The sequence below is a fragment of the Etheostoma spectabile genome, chromosome 14 (genome assembly GCF_008692095.1).
Source record: "Etheostoma spectabile isolate EspeVRDwgs_2016 chromosome 14, UIUC_Espe_1.0, whole genome shotgun sequence".
NCBI classification, from domain to species: domain Eukaryota; kingdom Metazoa; phylum Chordata; class Actinopteri; order Perciformes; family Percidae; genus Etheostoma; species Etheostoma spectabile.
Window position 1 is genome coordinate 7,740,054 of NC_045746.1, and position 19,474 is coordinate 7,759,527.

General features: G+C 44.0%; 1 protein-coding gene across 2 annotated transcripts in view; it reads right to left on the bottom strand.

The window, feature by feature from the left end:
* Window positions 1-2,954: 2,954 nt before the first annotated feature.
* The window catches only part of dlgap3 (discs, large (Drosophila) homolog-associated protein 3), a 136,364-nt gene continuing 119,844 nt past the window's right edge, over window positions 2,955-19,474 (bottom strand). The window contains exons 4-14 of one of the 2 annotated variants that reach the window (XM_032536194.1): window positions 16,888-17,102; window positions 11,939-12,041; window positions 11,592-11,808; window positions 10,224-10,235; window positions 9,601-10,121; window positions 9,069-9,163; window positions 7,901-8,120; window positions 6,357-6,651; window positions 6,166-6,257; window positions 5,716-5,862; window positions 2,955-5,047 (exon numbers count right to left, since the gene is read on the bottom strand). In XM_032536194.1, coding sequence (XP_032392085.1) covers window positions 4,742-5,047; window positions 5,716-5,862; window positions 6,166-6,257; window positions 6,357-6,651; window positions 7,901-8,120; window positions 9,069-9,163; window positions 9,601-10,121; window positions 10,224-10,235; window positions 11,592-11,808; window positions 11,939-12,041; window positions 16,888-17,102 — 2,223 coding nt within the window. In that variant the 3' untranslated portion in view covers window positions 2,955-4,741. Of the gene's footprint in view, window positions 5,048-5,715; window positions 5,863-6,165; window positions 6,258-6,356; window positions 6,652-7,900; window positions 8,121-9,068; window positions 9,164-9,600; window positions 10,140-10,223; window positions 10,236-11,591; window positions 11,809-11,938; window positions 12,042-16,887; window positions 17,103-19,474 lie in introns of both variants that reach the window. The other variant, XM_032536193.1, reaches the window with a different exon arrangement.

The window sequence follows — 19,474 nt, forward strand, 5'->3', positions numbered from 1 at the left end:
GAGTATCTGCAGGGGTTCGAGCTGCTCTGGAGACAGAGGGAAGTAAAGCCGGTGAGAGGAGAGCCAAAAAATATCGTTTTAAGGAAGTTTGGTCGTAGTATAAATAAATATTAAGGATATATTTCTTAAGATTTTTTATGAAACCAGATCCCGTCTTTGATACTGACTGGGGCTGGCTTTTGTTCAGCAGTGGCTATAGAATGGATTTACATCACGTATTATGTTTTCTATGGAGTAGTTGTCAGTGTTAGTGGTGGAGTACGCCATTCCCGCAGTGGATTGATATTTCCTACCTATGCACGGGAGGTGGACAGGTGAAGACGCATGTACTGTATTCACTGCATCGTTTCCTCAGGCTGTATCAGAGGTATGTTAACCTCTGTCTACGTGTCATTAATGTTTTGCTTTCTTTGTGTTGGAATCCTAAACTCCGGTGGATTTATGAGGACCGTTGTTGTCTGCTCCTCATGTCTCTGCAGGGTAAATCCAGACAGCTAGCTAGCCTCTCTGTCCAATCTGAGTTTCTCGCAAGACTATTTTACAGCGGCTCCTGAGACGATTGTGATTGCTTTAAAGAAATGCCGATAAACCAAAGCATGTTTTTCTCCCATCCCAGAATGCTGTGTGGACTAGCCTGACCCTCCTCCGCTCCGTAGCGCGTGAATGGTCTGGCAAAGCCATGCTGCTAACCCAACATTTCCCTGTTGTTGCTATTCTGCTGAAACACATGTACCTAGGCTGCTCATCAGAAAAATGCCCAAAACAAAACAAGACGTGGTCGTTTTAGCCATTTTTTGACAGCGGATCTGTTTTAATTATTGCAGGGAGTTATGGAACAATAAGTCACAGCTAATAGCTCCTAGCCAGACAAAAAAAAAAAAAATAGGTCCTTGGCTTCTCCCACTGAAGTTGAACTCAACCAGTGACTTTGCTTTCTCCTCCAGAGCAGCTCTGCCTGTCAGAAATTCCTGCATGACTAAAACTCAAATCTGCTGCTACAGCATCCCTCCTGCTCCATGTTGTTTTTGCAGATGCACAGGACACAATTGAGCTCTTGCCTCAACCACCACCGCTTTCACTGCCTGTGATTCTGCTCTCCAATCTCAGAAAATGGCTACAAGATACAGCTCAAATGGTTTCCCCTTTCATTCAGAGAATATGGACAATATTCCTGCGGGACTGATCTGGTCCTGTGTTATCAGGGTCCGTCGGTTATGTGGTGTTAGAGAATCCCCTGAGGACAGAGGCCTGGGTCGGGGTTGGAGACACCGCTGCTAGAAACTGAGGTACTCTGAGTTGACTTGTCCGTCTGGCTTTCAGCGTGGCTTTTTTTTTTGCCCTTCTAGAAAGAGGTGAAAAGGGTTCGTACAGTAGTCTGAGTGCTCAGATCGTGTTTGCACAAGTATACACCCAGGTGCTATTTCTAGCTGAGGCTCTTGTATTTATACCGTGAAGATACACAGGACGGATGGATGAAATACTGAACAAAAAGTATGGACATCAAAAACCAGCGAAAATGTGGATGCAATGGACCTGTTTCAAGGCAAGGTGGCTGTCTAACATCTCAACGTTTGATCCAATGGAGAAAGTCAGCAATAATTGAAGAAGTAGTAATAGTTGCTACGGTGGATAAATATCCAACAAAGCCTCTTTGATTTCTGGTGTCTTTCAAGGCTGACTCGTAACGGAAAGACCTTGCCACCCCTCTGCGTGTAGGTTCGAGGATTGTGAGGGTGGAGTCGAGAGGCCTTCACAGTGGCGTAACAGTATAAAAGCAGGTATTTGTGCTTTGTTTGATGAGGGCTGTGTCAAACTGAGATGTTGTAGAGTCTGAGGGTACCACAGGAGAAGGGTGAGGGGGATAAAAAAAAGGCTGCTCTGCAACCCACACTGCTGCGAACGAATCAAACACGACGTCTGATTCTCAGCCCTTCTTTTGTTTTCATCGCCGGGGCAGCTTGTTTTACATGGAGGTTGTTAAAATTGATCTGTTGAGATTCAAATCAAATTGTCGATTGCTGTTTCAAGGTTGCCGGTGTCATTGTCCTCCAAGGATATCATCTTTGTACAAAGGCATGACTCGTTGAAATAGAGGCATTGTAAAATCCTGTCATTTGTTTTCAATCACAAAAAAAAAGGTTTAGAAGCTACAAAATTGGCTTTGCTTTTATCAGTCAAAAATGAGATTCTGCTTATTTTCGTCTTTTTTTTTTGTTCCCCAAAGGAGGTCAACATAAAACATGCAGTATTAACATCAACAAAATCTGACAGTCTTATATGTGTATTGCAAGTGAAAGTGAGGGAGACAAAGGGTGGCGTGTCATCACAATAAAAACATTTGCTTTAACAATATTCTTTGCAGATATTTATACTTTTCTATTTACATATCTTTCTCTCTCTCTCTCTCTCTCTATATATATATATATATACTGTAAACTGTGTTAGAAGGAAACCTCCACATATAGCTGGTTAGGCACATGTAGTTGGTTCTAAAGGGGGAATACAGGGAGGGGATACAGCAGTATATGTTGTTAGAACCACAGACAGATATAGAGTAGGCCTAAGGAGGATCTTACTTGGCAATTAACACCCTTTTGCCAGTTATACCCTGTGAACCTGACCCAGCACTCACAAAGAACTGAAGATTATAATCATTTGAAACTCTTTTTCACATGTACTGAGTCTGGATATGCCACACAGCTGTAGTTTCACACAATGCTATAATCTATCATAATAATACTGTAGTAGTTCACATTTGATATATGCTGTTTTCGTACATATACTGTACTTAATAGTCTCTACTAATCTAGAAATGTAGATTACATTATAAAATATACATCTCCCATTAAAATATCACATTTTGCCAACACATTCCATCCAAAGGTTAGAAAAAAAAATAAAAAATAAATAAATATCAGGTCATGCTTAGAGATTCTTATATTTTGTGTTATTAGGTCTTTAAAATCGCTGATTTGGACTTTTCAACGGGCTTCATCCCACACGGCCCTTCACATTCACACACACGCGTACAAGCCTACGGGCACCGTCCATACAGACTACTAGAATTAGAAACATCTGTTCGGACATACATAAATAAATAAATAAATAAATAAATAAATAAATAAGCCAGACCCCTTCGAAGCTTTTAAAATCATGCTACTTTGTTCCGTGGAAACACCAGATAGTATGATTTCAAGAAATAAATAAAGAGGAAGGGAACCGAACACATACAGCATAATTCCATACCTAATCTCAGCGTAAATACCGAACACTATCATGTTGCTTCTTTTCTATCGTTTCATAACAGGTGGTTTCCTCTCTTCGGTGACTCTTTGGATGGGCTGTTGAGGGAGCTACGTTAACCTTTTGTTTCCTTTCGATTCAGAGAAATCATTGCCTCCTTTCACCAGCGCTGTGCGAAACTGAGAGGATTGTACTTCAAGTTAGGCGAGTTGATTCGGCCGAAGACTTTGGCAGTTCTCCCCCCCCCCCCTTTTCACTACTTCGCACGTATGCGAACATATCCTTGGGAAAGTCCACTCTAAATATGTCTAGAGAAGAGAAGAGAAGGGAAAGAACTGGAATAAAGAAACGGATCTGCTTTCGTGGCTGTTTCATCAGGGTGTCTGTTGATTCCTGACTGAGGTGGAAAGAACTCTCCACAGACCACGGGTGTTGGTTTGGGTCCTCATTTGACCACTTGGTGGTGGTAAAGTCTCACAGTGAAATGGGGCCCTTTTCAGTTAAGTCCTGAAAATGCCACCAAAATATATATATATTCCCCTAAAAATTCCCAGCAACTCCAACTCTTAACACTTGAAACTTCAGAGAGACTACATAAAAAGCAAAACGGCTCGGTTTTGTGCAAACACGAGTGTGCGTGTGCTATGTACAAACAGCACTAGCACATTCAGACAGCCTCACTGTTGGATGCTGAGGGTAGTCGATGGATCCTCGGGACGTGAGGAATAAGGGAAAGAGACAGAAAAAAAAGAAAAGTTCTCATATTCTTTGACTGGGTGCCTGGGTGGACAGATGGCACCTGGGTGAAAAGTGAAAGTGCCAGCTTTGAGTTGACTGACTATGCTTGGAGAATGTTCTTTGGGGATTGCCAACCATCTGACATTAAGGGCATTTAAACTGATGGTGAGAAATGAATCAATGTTTATTCATCCGTACTGATAGCATCAGTGAAGAGTGCGGCTATATCGTAGTTGATTCTGTTGCAAATGGCATTCAGGAGATGGCAACAGGGGAACCATAGTGATATTCTGTCATCTCCTTGAATCCACAGAGGTTTTATGCCCGTTAAGCCCTTTATTTTCAGTGATGAAGAAGTGCTGGGTAAACACGCACAGGCATGCTACTACTGCGTGAACCTCCGCTGACTGCTGTTATAAAAGTGGACTGTCTTCTCATTAGTCAGCCAAAAAGAAATTCCGAGTACTTCAAAAAAGTCTATAACTCATATCTGCTAGCTACCATTTCAGATCTAGGCCTCTGTGTCAGTAAAATGTCCACATTTCAAGACACTAAAATGGCTGTCGTTGCTGTCAAGAAAAGTGAATTTGCGGTAAGTGAAGTGATGGAGATGCAGAAGGGAGGGTAGTGGAGACACAGCGATGACCTACAGAAGATCCAAAACTGGGCTCAGAGAAAGACTGAGAATGGTGTGTGCAGGTCAGCTTCGCAGGGCTGAGGTTGAGTGAGGAGGTGGTTGGGACACACCTCAGGCTTGTGTTCAGAGTCGAGTCTGGGCCTCTGGGATGTAGATCTCGATGCTGTCTGCGCTCTCTGTGGCTGAGTTCTGCCTGAAGGAGGCGGTACGCTTAGTCTGCAGCAGCCTCCTCCTCGTTTCTGTCCTCTGACGGTCCCCGAGGTCCAGGGACTTCTCCCTGATGGGTAGGGTATGTCCACCAATGCGAGGCACCACCAGGCCCCCCGACCCACCTCCAGCGCCCCCATCCCCGACACTATCGGCCCTGAGGCTGCCACTCACCCCTCCTGCTGGCTTCTTTGGTAAGGGAGGAGGAAGCTTCTTATCCTCCTAGCCCGGCAATGGTGATACGCATATGTATGTATATATATATATAAGATGAAAACGGACAGTGGATTTATTGTGTCGGGTGGTGGAAAAAAATGGTTTTGTATGGTTGTACAAAAGGGATCCCATGCAAAAAAAAAAGGAGATATTGGAAGGAACAAACAGAATGGCAAACCAAAGAGAAGAATCACCAACAAAAGGGTACAATTCAAGTAAGGAACAATCACGGACCAAGATATGACAAAAAATAAGAAAAAAGCATCACCCGCATGCATCAGGTAAATTAAAGGAAATGGAATGGGAGAAGAAAAAAGGTTAACGAAAGGTGATGTAAAAAGAAAAAGAAGAAAAGAGAAAAGAATTGTTAGTTTATCAAGAATAATGTAATTTATCAGTGAGTAGCCTAACCTTTATAGATCATAATGTAACAGACAAGTACTTTCTTCCGTCTGACCAGCTGCAATAAATACTAAAACGAACTGATATGCATTTTTTAGACTCCACCATGTCGTGGGCAGCTCAGCTCAGTTCCTCTTGGTGTTTTGTATTTTCACAGCCTGCAAAGGCGCGGAGGGCACGGCCATCTGCGCTACTCTTCTGCACATTGCCATCTTAGATCTGGGGGAGTGCTGTAGGGAAACCATGGCTGTCTGGACCCCTGGGCCTCTCACCTTCTTTTCAGGTGGGAGCCTCCAACCAGAGTCCTTGAGCCTCTGGAGGTCCTGAAACTTCACCCTGACATCCTCTATGTTGAGCTGGAGCAGGTCCCAGAAGCCTGCCAGGTCCTGAGAGGTGGGCTGCGGGTATGCTGATGGGTCCTTGGGGGGGGAGGGGGGAGGCAGGGAGACAGGACATATATAACATATGATGGGTGGCAAAGCGATATATAAGGATTTGTGAAAGAGAGACCGACATCAAACTTACACGTGACCTTTTTTTTTGAAGCAGTGTTTTTTGCGGTCAGGGTAATTTTGCCTTAAGCGACAGTGAATCTGAGCAAAACCATGCACCCTATGTAATGTGTGTTGTCATGCTTTTTGCATGACATCACACACACACACACACACACACACACACACACACACACACACACACACACACACACACACACACACACTCACCACACTTTGTTGGCAGAGGCGGAAGAACTGCTGGACTTTCTGAGACATGAGCATCTGGGCACTGCCAACTGCGTTTCGTATCAGCTCGAGAACTAGAGAGGAAAGAGCACACAAGTAGTTTTTAGAAATGCAAGAGTCGTTCATCGTTTATCCTTTTCTCTGATCCCTTTCGATCCTTCTCCCAAACTCACTCTCCTCTGGCAGTTCATTCTCCTCTGCCTCTCTCTCCATGTTCTGGCACCAGCCCTCCATCCTCTCCACCTCGGTCTGCAGGAGGCGTAAGAAGAACTCTCCGTCTCTCATGCAGGGCGAGGCTCGGCCCGAGTCGGGCAGGCTACGTGGGCCCTCCAGGGACGGCGTCCCCGCCCAAGCTCTCTCAGAGGTGATGGGCAGAGGGGAGTGGGAACGTGGAGGCAGGTGTGGGTGCTGGTGGGGCCGTGGGTCTGCTGGGCAGGCCTCAGTGGTATAGCCACTCTGGAGAAAGTCCTGGTTTAACATAGGAAACAACTGTTGGACCCATGGTATTTGGCCCATTATTAATTGGTCAATGCTTTCTCATGAACGGGTACGCATGATATCATACAAAAAAACATATGCACAACAATTTGTATGATATCCTAGGAAATTACAGTGAGCGCCAGCCTGTCATTTGACTGGTCACACTACAGTTAAGTTTAGCGGTCTTTACAGTTGAATTTAGCTGACAAAAGGTTACTGTGAGCTGGGTAGAGTACATCGGGGTGGTACTGGTTGTTTTAATGGATGCTGCAGTTAAGTTTAGCTAACAAAAGGTGACGACGACAGTTAACCCTCATGTTGTCCTCGGGTCAAATTGACTCGTTTTCCTATATCAATGTTCTTTTTAATTACCCAAGACAACATATAATTGATTCCACACAACGCTCTTTGGCAAGTACAAATCTCTACTTTTCATTTTGGGGTGTCTTATTCAATTTTACAGCATTTGGAGAAAAAATTGATGTGGTTTTGAAATAGTATTGATTAAAAGTTGACATATTCTAGTCTGTGATTATGCATCAACATCGATTCCTTTAATTTTAGTCTAAATAATTCCTAATTTCTGGTTTTCTAACTGAAACATTGGGTATATTTTTCTATAAATTAGGTTTATTGTTTATCCATTTATCCGTTTATCAAAAATAACTGTAAAACTAAAGTTAATGAGTTAGTGTTACATCGTTTTCAAAACGTCAACAAAGTGACAGTGAAAAAGTTGGTGATTTTCAATTTTGACGTGAAGACAACACAAGGGTTAAGTTTGGGCACCATAATGAGTTAAATTAGAAAAAGATTGTGGTTTGGGTTCAAACACCGGCACCTCTAGAAGTACTCCCCGGGACATAAAAACATGTTTCCTGGCTGAAAATCTTGTGTTTTCACCTTAACTTCTTCGGGACCCAAACTCCACTTCCATGTTTGAAAGCCCTGTGTTTTATGACCCACCCATCCTTCGGGCTCTTACAAATCAGCAGTCATTGTGTCGCATACAGTAATAAATATGTGGAATACACACTAATTCCAGTGCATTACTTTTGGTTCATGAGAACAGCCTGAATTGGCACAACTCATCCTCAATCCTCATGTCTACGTCTAGTGGCAATTCATCTCACCATGAGGTATCTGCTGATCTTCTACTAATACCTACAGTACATCAACAAGGAACCACTGACTTATGAATAATAAGATACAGTTCAGCCTATCACAGCAGACTTACCTCTCTGTAGGCCCATTGTCCCTGTGTGTGGACGGTGCGGTGGCAATCTGCGAACTGGCCAGCTGACTCCGGCTCTGACGAGTGCCTTTGGAAGGAACAGCCGAACTGGAGACTCTTGTCCTGCGTTGGCACGGCGATGCTGAGCCCGGGGAAGCCCTCGGGGTCCAGGTCGGCCTGCACGCTTGCGGTCACGCTGTTGGAGCGCTTGAAACGGGCCCGCCTGCAACGCAGGGAGTCACAGCAGGCCCACGGCCACCCAGTCACACAGAGTATCCCATGCAGAAGCATTACTCAAGTCAGTTTTTTCTTCTAATGATTGCACATTCCTATTTGAGCAAGATAGCCATGCTGTCACTGCAGTCACTACTACTCACTGTTGTGATAAGCCCTGCTAAATCCTCTGGCATATGACGCACCCGTGTGTGCAAATGTCACGTCAGTGGACTCAGTGATGAGTGTTTACGCTATTACAAGTTTAGACCCCACCTCCCCTCATCCTGTTTTGCTGTCTCATGAGGTGTGACTCAGATTGTCCATTTTCGCACTTCTGCCCCCCCCCCCCGCGACGTTACACCGTCCCCCTTGATGGTTGCAGGAGGTTGGGGACGTTGTTAACCTGATCACACAGTATTTGGGGGTTGGGAAGTATGCGATGTTGCGAGTGCTCGCATGCACGCGTGTAAATCTGATTCGTAAACGCTGCTGGATATAATTAGGATAAGGGCTGCATCATGTGTGAAAGTCATGTCGAGTGTATGATTTCCAGTAGTCATGGTTACAGTTGAAAAACAAGACATTCTTGGAACAAAGTGTTACTGAGTTCAAGCTGTGATGTCTGATGAAATGTTAAATGAAATAATAGGATCCAGCCTAGAAATCAACCATAGGTGGCTTCACTGTTGGATGCCCAGGAGATAGAAGGCTTTTTCAAATTAAATATTACAATTATTCACATAAATTACTGTGCAAAGACGGAAAGCTCTTGATGAAGCCACATATTTTGGGGCAAAGAAAAGTAAGCAAATTACCAAACGCGCAGTTTGCAAGATTGTGTCTATAATTAGGGCACGTTAAATGTCAAGCAAAATAAACACACTTCAAGTTGGTAAGAGGTTTTCAAAGATGAATACTTGTTCCCTGCTTTGATTTCTAGTTGTGTTTCCATTACCTTTTGTCATCTTCCACTTGGACTCCTATAGAGTGGACCTCTGTAAGAGCTTTGCCCTCTGCGTCTGAATCTGACAGAGTCTCTGAGCTGTCCACCTGGAACACAAGAAGCCACAGAGCACCACAATCAGAGGTTTTTGCTGACCCTAAACACACCATACACAACTGGAAGGGAAGGAATAGACATGTGGATTCTTCTATCATTAGTTAGTGGGGCTTAGATGAGAAGATTGACACCACTCATCACAAAGAGTGGTATGGATCTTCTCATCTAACTCTTGATTCAAGAAAACAAATTACTCGAGTTCCCCAAATGTCAAACTGTTTCTTCAACGTGTACCATGTGTAATTGGGATTGTACTTTGATTAGTACTGAAATGATTAGTCAGTTGATCAAAATGAGTACTTTGGTAACACAAATCAAGTTGTTTTAAGACTTCTGCTGGACATTTCTATCTGTTTTCTGACATTTGTAGATTAAAAGATTACATGTCTGTAATAGTTGGTTGCAGCCCAATGTAGTCCTTTCTCACCTGGACAGCTATGGATGGCCTCCACTTTCTCCCACCACGCCCTTCGTCCTGCCCCCCGGCTTTACACAGCACTACGCTGTTCTGAGGCAGAGAGACTGACTTCCCCAGGCTGCCCCCGACCCTGCCGTCCCTCTCCCTGGCCGGCCTTGGTGGCCCTTCCAGCAGACTGTCAGCTGAGCTGCTGTGTTTTGGCCTCACTCCAAATCCCGGACCCACTCCGTAGGGCACCAGCTCCCGTGAACCCCTGACCCCATCGAGGCTCTCTGCCGAGTTACTGTGCTGCTGGGAACGTCCAGGGCCTGTGGCGGTGTAGTAGCCTCCTCTGGAGGAGCGACCCGAGGGGCCGTCAGTGCTGCCCAGGTCCACGGAGTTGCTGTGCTGCTTGGACCGCCCGGGGCCTGCGCTTGAGGTCAACTGCCCGCTGCTCTGGAAGTAGGCGTCCTGGGTGGACTCGGTGCTGCTCTGGGCTCGCACCGAGAGCGAAGACTTGGACATGCGAGGTGGAAGTGGGGGAGGAGCACCTTTACGATAAGGAAAGACTGAAGTGTCAGAAGAGCGGGAGAAAGGAAGACAGAGGCATAGTGGGGTGTTAGAAAAAGGCCGCAGGGGAGGGGGATACTTACAAAAGGGACAGACTGGAAGGAGAAGGTGAAACGTACGACAAAAAGTAAAAGGAGGGAGATTTGTTGACATAAAATGGAGGTAAACCAATAAAGAGAGAAAGACAGAAAACAACAAAAATCATTAAATAATAATGCCAATTCAAGATGTGACATAGAGAGTCATAAATGCAACTCAAAAGCTATAACTTTTCACCCAAAAATCAGCTATTATTAATCTTTAGCTAAAGGTAGGGAGCGATGTGGTGGAAGAAGACAGACTTGTCAGATGTGACAAAAGAAAACCTCTTCCCTTGAGCCAACTTGCTAACTCGGTTTCTTAGGAAGATAAAGCAATTTCCTGAGAGAGGTATTGAGAGAGAGGCCGATTCTGTCTCTTTCTCCTCCCTCACAGCTTCGTACAAACGCACGTCAATGCACGCATGCGCACATTTTATTTTCAGTGAATAAAAAGGATCACACTTTCATGCATTTCTTTCTAAGCATCTTCAACACCAACCAGCTTGTCACAGTTTACAAAGATCCAGAGCATGAAGCTCTAAGCTCCAGTATGGGAGCATGGATGTATGTGGGTGCATGTGTCTGTGTCCTGCACATGTGTGTTTGGTAGTTGGTGTATTTTACACTTCACAGAGGCTTTAATAAATATCATAGGGGGGGGATTGGCTGGTTCAGCTTAGACAGTTGTGTCTTACGAGGTGACACACACACACACACACACACACACACACACAAACACACAATTAGGCTGGAGCATGATTGCAAAAATCAAACAAAAATCATCAGAGATCAACACAAAATGCACAAAAAACACATTTCAAGTAAAGAGTGATGCAGAGTGGGAAGGCAAAAGAGTGAGACTACACCAGAAAGAGAGACAAATGGAAGACAGATAGACAAAGAGAAAGCAGCAGCTGGAGACACTAAGCTATCATTATAACGAGCCCGAGAAACCTGCGATCAAACTGGGGAGGGTGATAAGATAGATGAGATGCAGAATTGACAGATAAAAGAGCATGCACAATAACATAAACACAAGTCTATGCATATAGCATGCACGCATATGCACAAGACACGAGGAAAGTGCTGCAGAAGGATTGGGTGGAAAAGTGAGATCACAGAGTTTGAAAGAATAGAGAAGAAAAAAAGGTTAATCATTAAAAATGGATTCACATATTGCACGCAGCTGCGCAATGTGTGAGGGAAGCAGACACAAGCTGTCATAAAATCCCTTCTCCCACTGACTGTCCTGCTGTGCCCCCACCAGGTTGCCACCACATGAAAAACAACCACACACTCTTCTAACACACACGCAGACGCCACAGACGTGCATTTATTGGTACGGCACGCCACACGCATGCACACACTCACCGGCCCCAGCCTTGATGCTTCCCTGGGGGCCCGACATGGAGAACACAGAGAGGCAGTCGTCGTCCTGGGAACAGCCGGCCTGGATGGCGCGGACGTAGCTGTGGCTGCGAGTGCGGAAAACACCTGGAAGGTCCAAGGCCTCGACGGCTTGAGACTCCACTTCGCCGAACATGGTCTCACACACCGCCTCAAACTGACGGTTTAAGGAGTCTCCCAGCTGAAGGACAAGAGGGAACACGAGGGAGACATAATATGGCTAATAGTCAACTTCAACTGAAATTTCCCCCCCCCCTTCCAATTCTTTACAAATCCATATTTTCACACAAATAAACCACATTGTGTGTTACCTGTGAGCTGGTCAGAGAGCGGGTGTAACTACGAGAGCGAGATTGGGTTTTGGGTGTCGTTCGGCTGTTGGGGTAGGAGTCCGTACACTGCTTACACGAGTACCTAAAGTAATAAATAACACACATAATCAGCATTAATTATAATGACTAACAACCACAGTGTATAACGACAGATTCATACATTTGGGCTGTACAATTCCCACATTTATTTAACATTTCACTGAGTCATGCTTTATGACTATGCCATCTGGAGTCATTTGGAGCGCTGTAATGCTGCATTCCCATATATTTATTCATTCATTCAATATACTCGAGAAATCAAGGGGCCAATAATCAATGAGGGGCCCTGAGTTACAATGACATTGAGACAAATTACAAAGACAACAACAAAACAAGACAGAAAAGAAGCGACTCCAATGCATCATCTTACTACCATTTGTTCATCTTATTTGAAATAGTTCAACATTTTAGTACATTTAGTTTTTAATGTTGGTTATTCAGAAGTGCAGTTAATTCTGTCAAATGACAGCCAAGTTGCCAAGGAGCCCATATGAAGTCATCCACTACTGTATACACGATAAGGACACAAATACTACTTCATTTCTTTTTTAATACAGCTAAATTAACTGTGCTGATAAAAAAGGTTGGATTTGTTAATGTTTGCACTAGTGTTAGGCAATAATTCTGTAGCAGTCTCTCATTCTTGGTACTTGCTGTCACCTCCCATTTCATATTTTTGTCTCAGTATTTTAGCTGAATGCCCTTGAGTTGATTAGAGGCTTATCCAGACCACCTCGCAGGTTGCAGGGTGTGGGGACTGGGCTCCGAAATAAGAATTGAGAGCGGCTTTGTGCATTTCCCCTCTTGGCCAATCAGGGTGTGACACCTTGGGGGCGGGGGGAAATTGCACACCTGGGGCTCCTTGACTTAATGTAGACCTTATTTCAGCTGATATGTCAGCCAGAAACTCTGGTCTTTAGGTATTTTTGAGACTTCTTTGCTTTTCTGATAGTGGGTGATTTTGAGCATTCTGAAACCTAGCTTGAGAATTTCTGCAAGAGTTTTTGCTTTCTTTATTGGTTTATTTTCATTGAAACTCCTTTTATACACCTTACCTTGTCATTAAAGACACATTTGTTTATTGTTGAAGAGTCCTTTTTTCATTGTGAAGGCCCTTGTGAGATGTATATGTCCAAGTGAATATTTTTTGTATCATGTGGTAGGGAACTGGTTCTCAGGCTTCTTCCAAATCCACTGGAATCAGTACCGCCGCAATTCAACATTATCAATTATTGTCTATACATATCACATTGTGATCAAATCCTCATCCTAAAATACTGTGGTTAGGACAATCAGGAATATCTTAAAGAGACACAAATGTTCTGAAGTCCTAATATCCCAGTATAAAGACTACAGACGTGTGGTTTGCATTAAAGCTTAGATCGGGCCCAAAAAAAGAAAAAAAATCAACACATTAACTGTAATTATAAGCCCGATTTAAACCAGACAATTTTTAATACTTGGGCCGTTATAACTGACGTTCTCAACTACAATTGTGAGTTGTTTGAACTACAGAAATCGGTTTAGAATTATCTTAATGAATAATGCAACAAGGACGAAGCATGTGAACTGCGATGGAATGGATCGCAAATGGATCCCAATGAAGAAACTTGTGTGGTAACATATCAAGGCAGCAACATGATCAAAGCCCTGGAACCATATAGGAGACTTCTTGTCTCAATCACATAATTAATACTGTCCTTCGCCATGGTCTGCAGGCGAGACCATATCAGCTGCTGAAGGACTCGTGAGACACCTGAAACAATCTGGCGTGGTTGTGGAATTATCAAAACCAGTGGTACAGATGGGGAAGACACGATTTAGCACAGTTTACCTCGCACTCAGTGCAGGACATATAGCCTACCCAGAGCTACTGGAGAAGCTGGAGAGGCATAGCTTTCTCCACATCCAATTGGGCCAATAAAGTAATTATTTAAAAAAAACACAAATGCTTGATCAAGAAGCCAGCCTAGCCTGAAGATAGCGGGACATATCGGCCTGACCCGGTCCTCTGATTGGGTCAGGCTCGGGCAGAGAATCTGAACTTTAGTTTGCATTTCACACTGAATGTGTGACAACACAAATTTAGAAAGCATGGAGGGTTGAGACAAATTACAAAGACAAAAACAAAACAGCACAGAAAAGAAGCCAGATCATCCTAAGAAAAAAACGTTGCTCCTTTGCTGAGAAAATCCAGCCATTTCACTGGTGTGTCATATCAAGATGCTGATTAGACAGCATGATTATTGCACAGGTGTGCTGTAGGCTGGCCACAATAAAAGGCCACTCTAAAACGTGCAGTTTTAACACACAGTACAATGCAAGAGATGTTGCAAGTTTTGAAGGAGCGCAAGAATTTCCACCAGAGCTGTTGCCCATGAATTAAATGTTCATCTCTCCACCATAAGCCGTCTCCAAAGGTGTTTCAGAGAATTTGGCGGTACATCCAACCGGCCTCACAAAGCAGACCTCATGTAACTACACCAGCCCAAGACCTCCACATCCAGCATCTTCAAACTCCAAGATTCTCTGAGATCAACCACCTAAACAGCTGCTGCAACAATCGGTTTGCATAACCAAAGAAGTTCTGCACAAACTGTCAGAAACCATTTCAGGGATGCTCTTCTGCATGCTCGTTGTCAACATCGGGGTCTCGACCTCTCTGCAGTTGGTCGTTGTAACCGACTTAAGTGGACAAATGCTCATAATTGATGGCATCTTGCACTTTGGAGAGGTAGAGGTGTTCTCTTCACAGATTAATCCCTGTTTTAACTGTCCAGGGCAGATGGCAGGCACCGTGTATGTCGTTGTGTGGTTGAGGAGTTTGCTGATGTCCCAATCTAGATCTACTGGCCCATGGTAGCGGTGGAGTTATGGTATGGGCAGGTGTATGTTATGGACGAACACAGGTGCATTTTATTGATGGCGTTTTAAATGCACGGAGATATCGTGACGGGATCCTGAGGCCCATTGTTGCCATTCCTCCACGACCATCACCTCATGTTGCAGCATGATAATGCACGGTCTCACGTTGCAAGGATCTGTACACCATTCCTGGAAGCTGGAACATCCCAGTTCTTATATGGCCAGCATACTCACCAGTCATGTCACCCAGTGAGGGATGCTCTGGATCAGCGTGAACGACGGCGTGTTCCAGGTCCTGCCAATATTCGTCAACTTTCTTTTTTTATTTATTTATTCTTTTGCTAAAACTGCACATTTTAGAGTGGCCTTTTATTGTGGCCAGCCTAAGGCACACCTGTGCAATAATCATGCTGTCTAATCAGCATCTTGATATGACACACCTGTGAGGCGGATGGATTATCTCGGCAAAGGAGAAGTGCTCACTAACACAGATTTAGACAGATTTGTGAACAATATTTGAGAGAAATCAGCCTTTTACATGAAAGAAGTCTCAGATCTTCGAGTTCAGCTCATGAAAAATTGGAGCAAAAGCGTTGCATTTAGTGTGTGTGTGTGTGTGTGTGTGTGTGTGTGTGTGTGTGTGTGTGTGTGTTGTGTGTGTGTGTGTGTGTGTGTGTGTGTGTGTGTGTGTGTGGTGTGTGGTGTGTGTGTGTGTGTGTGTGTGTGTGTGTGTGTGTGTAAGAAGGTGATTTCAGGAACTCTGGCTGATTAGGCCTCAGCTCAAGGTGGAAGGTGGGCCAGAATTTAGAAAAAGAATGCTAAAGCTTCCGTTTATCCTGCCCTATCAGGTGCAACAGAGCTAAACAGAGGCTGAGTAAGATGTCAGTCATTCAGTCTATACACACCCACACCCTCCTGGGAAGAGAGCTAATCAGCCAGATTGACTGAAAACACCTGTGTTGGTTGTCAGGGCCAGACGTAAGGTTTGCATTACATACTCAATGGGCCCAATCCCCAAAGTCCGGACTCACAGACTTTGGTGAGCGTTCTTGCAAACTTTGTAAGGGCTTAGAGTTGTCCCAATGTCGGATTTCAAAGAGAGTGAGGGTTTGAGTACACACTTACCAAGCCCTTTTTTTAAATAATAATGTATCCTTTATTCTTTACATGAGTTCACATGCAGACTCATGAACAGACCTGTTGTCCAGCTTGTAAAACAAGACCTTTACTTTTTTTTTTTTTTTTTTTTTTTAAATCAGCCAGCCGTCCCCTGGGCCTTGGCTGTGTAGAGAGCAACAAACTTAAAATGAAAATTCCCAAACCTGCAAGTGTCTACTACATATTTAGTAAACGTCGCCAAGGTAACTAGATCTCGTGAAGTGCTGTCCCAATCCCATTTATACCGACCCGAGCCCATGTGGCCACACACACTTGCTCACTTAGCACCTGAGATCGATTAAGTCTGTGAGTCTTTAGTCCTCAGGGCTCACTTTGGGAGTGCGCCAATGTGTTTGCAAGACAGATTTACAAAGCAAAGAGGATTGACTAAAAAATGCTTTTGAGTTGCTGTATGGGACATGTAGGCTCCAGTGCTTTTAAAGTCCTTGAACTTCATAGAAGTGCAATCCTAAATCCCTGGAGTGTCACTTTTTAAGAACTTAAAAATGTATACTCCTGGGTTTTGGTGTTAAAATTCAGGTTTTCTATTCTAACAACACCCAATGTAAAGATTTTAATTAAAGTGGTGAACATGTGTTTGATTTGTTTTGTAATGTACTGTGATCATTTTTTTTTCTTCTATCCCTTGTTTGAACCCATACGCCTTACCACCATTGCAAAGAATATTAAAGACATTCCATGGCAAAATGTAAGCAGTCAAAAGTCAAATGGAGCAAACAGAAATCTAACTACCCGAACATGATATAGGCCAGAAAGTGGGTATCAACAACCTTTTATACAGAGCAGCATGCTCAGCTGGAGGGCCTTTAAATATTTATAGAAACACCCCATTTGGGACATTTGACCTTTGATCCATGCTGATAGATCGTCTGAAGGCTTCCCTCTGGGCGATCAGGGTGGACTTAGGCGAGGCTTTTGGGCTGGTGTCTGAGTCGGCACTGTCATCATCACCCATGGCCTTGATGTAGCTGCCGCTCCGCATCCGACGGCATGGAATCTCCCCTCCGATGTCGGCTGCACCCCCGCCGCCATAGCCACCTCCCCAGTCTTCTGAGGGGACCTGAGACCCAATCACATTCACACGGCCACCGTTTGCACAGTCATAGAGCAACACACAGAGTATAAGTGTACAACCATGTAGAGTGTATACATGGTCAAACGGCTTTAGTAAGATTATCTGTAAATGGATTAAACACTGTTAAAATGGATTAAAAGGTAAGTAGGCATTCTTCTTCTATACCAACTGTTAAGGGAAAAGCAATTGATTACAGTGTGAATGAGTTAGTTTTGAGATATTGAAGATGTTGTCACTGCGCTGTTGGCAGCGACTTCCCAATATCTGTTTTTCAAAGCGGAAATAAATTTCGTCAGCGAAAAATACTTCACACCTTAGACAGAAGGAGAGTGATTAATCACACAAACAGTCATGGCACACGGGCACCCAGTCAACACAGCCACACATATAGCTTAAGCATGCTCATGCACACGATAAGCGCACACACACAGACACACACACACACTCGCACACAGGAAATGATGTTTGAGAAAGAGACAAGGGACTTACAGAAAGAGAGAAACTCTGACAGCTGGAGAAACACTGACACAGAGAAGCAGAAACAGCGTAAGCCGACAGACAGAGACCAAAGAAACCAACGCACATAAAGGCGAGGAGACAAGCAGAGCGGACAGACAGACCAGAAAGAAAGACAGGGTGGCAAAACAAGAAAACAGCCAAGCTAAATACCAGACTTATGCAGAAAGAGAGCAGGAAGACGGATGAAGGCAGATGAATGAGAGTCTGGTATTTCCTGGCATCAGTAAAAATGACACCAAAACATCAAATGGATGTGGTCTTGGGTTTTCAGGTTTTGCTTTGGTGTTTTTTTAATATTTTAGAAGAAGGCAAACAGTATGAAAAGCTGACAAGACAGCGTATGAAGTAGAGGGTGGGCCCTGATGAGAGAGAGATTAGGATGTGTTGTCACACACACGACGAGCAATGTGTGGTCATAAAATATGGATTTGAATCATTGGTAAATTATGTGCAATGTTTAATTTAAACTGCAGGCTAGTGCTTTCCCTGTTTATTGGTTCACTCGATATATTTGGCTCAGATCGCATTCTTACCTAACGTGAATCAGCCAAACTGAGACCCGGTTTTCTAGTGGACCAGAGTTTGAATGTTCGAATGAGTTTTCACAAGCTTAGAAATCTAGACGCACCCTAGCGGCAGCAAACTGGCAGCCAGGGTCAGTCTAGCAACTCTTCGTTGGCTTGTGAGCTGGAAAAACCCAATTCTGGTTAGGCCAATCACATCGTGTGTAGAGTCGGTGGGCGGGCTCAACATAAAGACGGCAGACTTGCGACTGTTTAGAGTGAATTCCCTGCTACTTGGAAACAAAGAAGATGGCTGCTGCTGCTGACACACACACACACACACACACACACACACACACACACACACACACACACACACACACACACACACACACACACACACACACACACACACACACACACACACACACACACACACAAGGCCCCAGGGTTTGGCATCCAGCTGAGTGTGTGTTTTTAAGGTCATCACTTAAAAGATGATTCAGCCTAATCTCCCGATCCCCCTGGCCTTCTACTATCTCTCTCATTTTCCAATCCTGCTTTTTCTCTCCTGGTCTCGCGTTGCCCATTGGCTACCATCACCTCCTTTATCTTTTCTCTAACCCTAAGCTTGCTTGGCTATCTCTGCATCCCTCTACCTTGCTCTCTCCCCCTTCTGTCTTTGTCTCTCTCTCCCTCGTTGTTTCTGTCTTCATTTCACTCCCGCTCCATATTCTTTCTTTTTTTTTTATCATTCCTTATCTATCAGACACAGGCCGAGGGGAAGGGAGAGGCTTAGGGAATGGAGAGCACCGGGTTCTGATGCCGCACGTTGTGATTGGCGATAACACCATGGGAGAAAACCTTGCACATGGCCCTTTGACTCTGACCGCAGTAATTCAGACTTGTGAAGACTCACTCTTTTTTTTTTTTCCCCCACTTCGAGCTGCTTCCCGTTTTGTGGGACACATTTGAGCGATGACCCAGTATGGACATGTATGTTCATGTTACAAAATGCCAGTTGGGAGCTTGGGAGTATGACTACTTTGTCTTGCTGTTTGTGGCATATTGAAATTGATTTGAAATGTACAGTATTTGGATTGCATTCATTATGTTTCTGTTCAGAAGAATCACTGTTCTCGACTTTTGTGATGACTCATTTTTGCGATGGAAATAAATTCACACTAATTTTGGGTTGTGAGACTAGGAAACATGAGGATACTGTCACATACTGTATGACAATATTTTACTTCAATCTCTTATGCCCTCATCCAGTTTCTTATCATATTTTTAACTTTTAATTTAAAAAATAGTGACATATCATTGACATATATG